General features: G+C 35.8%; 1 protein-coding gene across 3 annotated transcripts in view; it reads left to right on the forward strand.

Annotated features, from left to right (window-relative positions):
• The window catches only part of ntrk1 (neurotrophic tyrosine kinase, receptor, type 1), a 32506-nt gene extending 29913 nt beyond the window's left edge, over nt 1-2593 (forward strand). For all 3 annotated transcript variants that reach the window (XM_082150701.1, XM_082150702.1, XM_082150703.1), the window contains one exon: nt 378-2593. In XM_082150701.1, coding sequence (XP_082006827.1) covers nt 378-563 — 186 coding nt within the window. In that variant the 3' untranslated portion in view covers nt 564-2593. The remainder of the gene's footprint in view (nt 1-377) is intronic.
• The last annotated feature ends 5812 nt before the right edge of the window (nt 2594-8405 follow it).

The following is an 8405-nucleotide window of genomic DNA, read 5'->3' on the forward strand; positions in this document are numbered from 1 at the left end:
TTAAAAGTGGACCTTAGGAAAAAAAACAATAATAATAATAATACATAAATAAATAAACATATATGTATAATCAAATAATAATAAAATACGATATAAAAATGAAATCTCTCTCTCTCTCTCTCTCTCTCTCTCTCTCTATATATATATATATATATATATATATATATATATATATATATATATTAGTATATATAATACAATAATAAAAACAATATTTTTTTATAATGTATTAATATCGATTAATATATTACAGGCATAATATATATTAAATATTAAAAATATTGAATAATACCCTGCAGATTAAAATACCACTATAACCATCTTAACCATTTTTGCAATTATCTCATTGTAAATATGAAATATTCCTCTCTTTCCAGGCCATTGAGTGTATCACGCAGGGACGAGAGCTTGAACGGCCACGTACCTGCCCAAAGGAAGTGCACCTCCTCATGCAGGGCTGCTGGCAGAGAGAACCACAGCAGAGGCTCGTCATCAAGGACATCTACAACCGCCTCGTGGCCCTCGTCAAGAGCCCGCCTGTCTATCTGGACATCCTGGAGTAGCAGCACATGGTCCTGCACGGAAAAGACATGCTTCTGATGGCAGGTTGTTTGGGCTGAGGAGGAAAGGCAATGGTGGGTTGAGGACAGACAGAATTCACAAACTGTCTCAGATGTGCAGTATGAACGTTTTGCGGTGTTTGTTGATGTGTACGTTTAATCCACTAAACGTGTAAGATTGTGTCCATGTGTTTAAATTTGAAATGGACTGAGTAAACGGACAGTGGATCCTTTGAACATGCATTAATGGAAATTGCTCATGGATCTTCATGACTCAACCCTGAAGAGACACTAGATTTTCTATATAAGGATACTGTTGTCAAAGGTCTTGTAATTAAAGTTCATTAAAGGTGAAGTGTGTCATTTTCAGATTAATATTCAGAGACATTTTAGGCTTATTTCCCCATAAATGTAAAATGGATGGCTCTGTTTATTTGAGCATTCCGCCCAGCCTGACCCAACAACAGTTCCTCAACCAATGGCGTGAGTTTGGGGGAGGGACTTACTGTTTTGTCTGACCAATGGGAGAAGGGTAAAGTGAAACCCAGGGCCTGTATGGCAGAATTATTCTAACTGAGTAAACAGAATGTTTTAAAATCTTAAGTCAAGAATAAAGATAGGAAGTTTCTGTAATATAACTCCTGGTCATTATTTTAGGATTTGCTGCTTTAATGGCACACACACATTACATACTTCACCTTTAACCATCATGTGCAGTTTCTAAATAATGTGCCCCCAAACAAACAAACACTCTTTAGTTGTTGATTTCCACGTTGTGCCAAGCTGACTGCATTTCTTTTCAATATGTCTTGCGATTATGAATATATTACATCAACATGTTATGCGTGATCTTCACATGCATGTATTGTACATCTCTCAATGTTTAACAGCAACTTCCTGTCATGGCTCCAGAGTTCTGCTTTATTTCCTAAATCAGAAGCATCAGCAAGGCCAGCAACTACACAACAACAGAGGAAACACTCGGGCTGTGTACGGAATGTAGTACTAACATTCTGCATACTATTTTTTAATCGAAACAGTATGTTTTATGGAATTGTACAATTTTCAAGTAGTAGTTTGTCACATGAATTGCATGCTTTTAGGCAAGACACTACAGATGAATATGGTCATTGTAAACAATAGATATCACCATTATTTCCCTAGTTTATTAATAACAGTACATTAAGGGGCTGTTTTCTAGAAAAAGCGGAACTTTTTTATACGTTTTTGCCATTCATTTACACGACAATGGCATTTTGGAGGACTGAAATCGTGAATTTGTGAAAACGGTGATATCATGTGCACAGTATTACATGTTCATTCTATAGACCTTATGTAGCCCCGCCCCTTTTCCGCGCTGCGCTCGTTGTCTTTTGACTTCCGGTCTGTATTTTCACAGCGATTTTGCGTGTTTATTAATGAACGGCTCGTTTTAAAATCTTCCCGGTCGACTGACATTAGTTAAGACATCTGCTTTAAACATTACAGTCCTCATGATAACTTTCGTTAACTTTACATTAAGTAAATCCACTTCAAAAGCTAATTACTCCTGGACAACGATGCCATAGAAATATACAGAGCGCCCGCAAAAACGGAAGTTAAAAGACAATATTCTAAAAGATGGCGGCGCTCTCGTTTCTCTGGCACATGAGGTCTATAGGCGTGTAGTGATTCTTTACACCGAGATATCGCTAACTACTGGCCTAGCAGCAGAATACAGAGGGTTTTAATCATTTTTGTGAATCCGTGTGAACAGGGATCGTTTTGACAGGGTTGTCGTCTGTATGCGAAAAAAGCTAAGGAAAATGTTTCCGTTTTTTTGTACATTGTCAGGTAAACATACCCAAAGACAATAGTTTTGTATTACCAGTTTTATGAAATGTCATGTTTTCCAAAACAGAAATATGAACATTTGATAAAGCCAAGTTCAAAATGTTTAATTTAGTTGATTTGAGTTATAGGTTTTACAGAAGGGATTTTGGATATCTCTTGAATGACTCAATAAATCCGAAAATACTGTCAACAGCCAGAACATTTATTTTTTTATATATATATATATATATATATATATATATATATATATATATACTGAAATTATATGAACAAATCATCTGTAAAATCATTCAGAATATAGATAGGAATAAAACTGTAAAGTTTGGTGGATGTAGTGCAACTCAAGTGGAGATTGCAGAAGAAAAAGTATTTGTAATTTAAATATAAAAATAGATAAAGTATAATAAAAATAAACACTTAAATGTAAATTTTTTTATGTTTTCTTTTCACTTATCTGAAGACGACAAGTTACGAGAGCAAAATAGCCCAAAATCTTAACTGGGAAACCCAGTCTCACAGGAAAACGTAATTATTTTACAAAGTGGTGAATTTGAACGATGTGAAGCATACAAAAATGTACGATTTTCTTCTCCCATAAACCCAACCGCCACTGGGGCGTCAGCAGATCATACGAAAATACGAATGAGATTGTACGAAATATGAATTAGCCACCAATTCGCCAAAACATAAAATAGTTACGAATTGCGATGAGGTTGTGTTGAAATTGACCAGAGCTGGTTCTGTCTGTAGTATCTTGCCTTAATTATTTTTTATAACTTTTTGTGTTATAATAACTATAACACCTGCTTTCCATGAGCATTCCCATTCATGTCAATGGCTCAGCCAGAGCATGCAGGCCTGTAAGTACACAACATGCATGATGCCATCTTTGCTCATGTGCTGTCAGTTATGGCCTTGTATTTTGAGTTGTAATTGCCATGTGACTAACAACTATTGAACCACTTGCTGCAGAAACCATAAGAGCAGTATGCCAGTATGCAATTCCGAACACAGCCAGAATCCCAGCATGATAATACTGGTGCAAGGGCATAGATCAAACAATCAATCAAATATTAATTTATCACACAGCATGTTAATCTACAGTGGTCACGGTTTACCATTTTTAATGGGTGCATAATTTTTACTCACTGGCTGTGCCTCTTGTACATAATCTAGTGACTGAATTACATTATTTTCTTTTATTGATTTTCTATTTTTTATTAAACCTAATCTTACCTATAGTGTTTTAAAATATTTCACAAATATGAGAAGTCTATACTTCAATGCCTGGTTATTAAACAACTGGTTTACAGCTGGAAATCAGAATACAGTACATTTTCAAAGGATGAAAGTCAAGATAAATATTCCTTTAACATCAGTAACAGTCAGAGAGCATCAGCATCTGACAGCCATATACTATCATTTGTTTCATTGTACAAATATAAATATAACAATTTGGATAGACTTTGTTTTGACTTTGTTGATGGACAATGTACAGTAGCTGTATTAAACTTGATTTTATTCTAATATGTCATAATCTCATTGTTTCTCTCACATTATTGCTGCGTGATGTTCACACTATGCTATATTTATTCATAAATGCAAATTTAGTCGATACCAGCCATATCCGTTCGCAAACATAGACTTCTATTGTTTTTATGTAAAACTAATTTTACATTATATGACGCTCAGAAATCGGAGGCTATACACTGAAAATGTGGGATTCAAAATCTCATTCAGACCTGGAAATTAACTGAATATTTTATTTTATTTTATTTAAAACCAAGAAACGATGTAAAATGAAGAAATACTTGAGATTCTGCACTAATTCTAGGTTGCTATTAAATAATCAATTTTTGGGTTTTTCCAATAAGGTTTTATTTGTTAACATTAGTTAACTATATTAGTTAACATGAATTAGCAATGAACAATAATTCTACAACATTTATTAGTATTAGTCAACGGTAATTTCAACATTTATTAGTACGTTTTTAAAATCCAAAGTTGTATTATTTGAGAACATTTGTTAATGCACTGTGAACTAACATGAACAATTCAATTTTTACTAACGTTTTACTAATATTTACTAACAAAGATTAATAAATGCTTTAAAAAATCTATTGCTCATTGTTAGTTCATGTTAGCTAGCTAATGCATAACTTCTGTTAACAAATGATACCTTGTTGTAAAAGTGTTACCCACATTTGTAACATTAATCCTTTGAATAAAAGGTCTGATTTTCTGACATAACTGAGAGTGCAAATAACATGGCAGAGGTGATGAGATATGAAGAGGATCTTTACAGAAACCAACAGATGGACAGAAGAGATGCTGGAAGAAGGTGACAGATGGAGGTGAAGTTGAAACCTCAGTACTAATACAGATTACAACACAGATACATCCACGAACATACTGTACCATAGCCTGAAAGAGGCAATGGTTTCATTCAATTAAAATGTAGCATCTGTAAACATTTGACAACAAATCAGCTATTCACGAATGCTGTGCTGAACATATCTGGGTGATTTTGTAAGAAAGCCAAACACTTATCACAGTACATCTGTATTAAGGGGGGCAACATAGGCCTACTATCGCTTCCACACATTTATTTTGCCTCAGCTCAGAGACTCTAGAGAACTGTAATGCATTCTGGGTAATGGTATCGCTGCCTCTGCGGTGCCTAAACTCAATTCTCACGGGTCATTTGTGTCTGGACCACTATTCCATTTCACCCCTTTTCCAGGCAGTCTGTGTATTCCTGCCTCAGACACTAAAATGACTTGTGATGCACAATTAAAGGGACAGTTCAACCAAAATGAAAATTCTGTCACTATTTACTCATATCTAGCGTTATTTTCAGAAACAAAAGAGAAATGTTCATATGGATTTTTACACATATGTGGGGAGTGACAGTTGTCAAGCTTCAAACAGAAAAACCTATTCAATCATAAAAATATTAATAATAATAATAATAAAAAGATCTATACAATATTCTAAGTCTTCTGAAGTCATTCAATAGATTTCGTTTACCCGAAACACTGATTTGACAGATCAGCATCCACAGGAACTAAAGGCCTATATCTATTCTATAATTTGAATTTGACTTTTCTCATCAGCCAAATAGACCTTATTCACATCAGCGACATTTAGATTTTTAACAAGAATCAAAGCGAGTCTGTGAGGGATAGACATACATTTCTTCACTGGGTTGTACTGTTATTTAATGTTTTTGGATTGTTCTGCCGACGAAACACTGCAAAAGTTTCTTTCCAAGACATTTCAGTAGACAAAAAAAAAAGACAAAAAAAAAAAAGATCTAGTAGTAGTGTGGTAAGATTATATTTCTTTAAATTAGTTATAGCAGCATTTGAATTAATTAGAGAGAGAGAGAGAGAGAGAGAGAGAGAGAGAATTGCCTGTGTGGTTATTACCTCCATCTGTGCAGGTTCTCTGTCTATCAACAATGGAGCTGTCGAGTTTAATTACTTCAAAAACAGCAATGTTACATCTGAGACATATAATGTAGCGATTCGGTGGCGAAGCTATTTTATTAATAAAAGTCGCGGGGCAGCGTTGATTAGTTTCTGTGCTCCTGTCCTGGGGTGCGTTTCCCGTACAACTATATCTCGCTGCTTAACTACCATAGTACGATGCATCGTTGGAGAAATCAACTAGCTAGTCACGACTGTTTCCCGTCGCAAAGTATCGTTCAACCACGTTGGTTTATGACGTCTTGCACTTGGTGGACTAATAACTTATTTTAATGAATCTGTTTGAGATCGAATTAACGCTAGATTTTGTCATATAAGTTACAGACATGGCATCTGAAGACCATTTCAAATTTTTCTCAGTTATTTTGCTTTATTACCAGACTCAATATTTGGCTCGTTCTTACATAGTAGAGCATGTTCGCACATGCGCAGTCTTCAAAAACGGTGCTTTAAATCTCTTGACAAACTAAAAGACGTAAATTAGGCCTACATTTGTATGTATTCTAAATAAATAACAGGGTTGTACTAAATGTCTGCTTGCTTATTTTGCTAAAGATAAGGATTTATTCAGTCTACATCTCATGTAAACTAGAAACTACGCTTCTAATCACTGCTCGAGAGCTGTCGTTCCAACCACACAAGTTTGCGACGCTGTTTGCGAACATTCGTTGGAACGATGGTTTCGGAAACACCAAATCGTTGAACTATGCTGATAACGACGGAACTTGCGACCATAGTTGGCTAACGATGCTTTCGGGAAACGCAAAAGCATCGTTGTGTTTCCCGAAACACAACGTAACTCGCTACTTAAAGGGTTAGTTCACCCAAAAATGAAAATTCTGTCAGTAATTACTCACCCTCATGTTGTTCCAACCCCGTAAGACCTTCGTTCATCTTCGGAACACAAATTAAGATATTTTTGATTAAATCTGAGAGCTGGCTCACTCCTCCATAGGCTTCTAAGACACTATAACTTGCTGGCCCAGAACATGCATTAAAGACATCGTTAATATAGTCCAAGTGACTACAGTGGCGCAATCTTAAGTTTATAAAGTGACGAGAATACTTTTTGTGCACAAAAAATAAATAAAAAAATAACGACTTTATTCCACTATTCATTTCCTTCTCTCTGAGCCTCGAGTGAGTTCACGTAGTGTAACTGCGTAGCGCTTCTGTGTTGTACGTCACACGCATCACACACATGACCACCGCCGGCCAATAGTGAGCCTACGTGTGACGTACAACACAGACGCGCTGCGCTATTACGTGAACTCACTCGAGGCTCAGAGAGAAGGAAATGAATAGTGGAATAAAGTCGTTATTTTTTTATTTATTCACAAAAAGTATTCTCGTCGCTTTTTACACTTAAGATTGAGCCACTGGAGTCACTTGGACTATACTAACGATGTCTTTAATGCATTTTCTGGGCCAGCAAGTTATAACGTCTTAGAAGCCTATGGAGGAGTGAGACAGCTCTCAGATTTAATCAAAAATATCTTCATTTGTGTTCCGAAGATGAACGAAGGTCTTACGGGGTTGGAACAACATGAGGGTGAGTAATTACTGACAGAATTTTCATTTTTGGGTGAACTAACCCTTTAACTACTGTAGAACCATGCATCATTGAAGAAATCAACTAGCTAGTCACGACTGTTTCCCGAAACCATATCGTCGCAAAATGGTGGTTTATAACCACGTTGGTTAATGATGTCACGCAGGTGATGGAGTAATAACTTATTTTAATTAATCTGTTTGATATCGAATTAACGCTAGATGTTTTGCTATAAATTACAGACATGGCATCTGAGAACTATTTCTCATTTTTCTCAGTTATTTTGCTTTATTTCCAGACTCATAGGCTCGTTCTTACGCACTAGCTAGAGCACGTTCGCACATGCGCACTCTTCAAAAATGACGCTAAAATCTCTTGACAAACTAAAATGTATTCTAAATAAAATATAGATTGTGGTCAGCTTGCTTATTTGACTTAAGATAAGGATTTAAGTCCACATCATGTCATGCACACTAGAAATTATGTTTCTAACCACAGGTCGAGAGTTATCGTTCCTCAACTGAAATACTGTTTGCGACTGTTCGTTGGAACGATGGTTTCGGGAAACACCGACTCATTGAACTATGCTGATACCGATGGAACTTGCGAACATAGTTGGCTAACGATGCTTTTGGGAAACGCACCCCTGAATGTTTGTCTCCGTGCGCAGCGCTTCAATGAAAGTAGCGCATTAATATAGAATGGTGGTGATTAAACTGACTGGAACTATCTGCAATAAACGTATGGTTTTAATGCACACCTTCCAGCCAATAACAACCGAGTATTCAGAGTGACAGACCATTGTATGCATGTATGTATAAATAAATAAATACTGACTTATACATGTTTATGTATGTATGTTTATTTGCATATATATATATATCTTCCTTTTTGTTTTTGTTTTATATCTCTTGTTCTTCAAAGTATGTACTGTGACACGTCCACCCAGTTACCTTTACATGCACACAT

Source organism: Leuciscus leuciscus, assembly GCF_965113295.1.
Source record: "Leuciscus leuciscus genome assembly, chromosome: 20".
Lineage (NCBI taxonomy): Eukaryota > Metazoa > Chordata > Actinopteri > Cypriniformes > Leuciscidae > Leuciscus > Leuciscus leuciscus.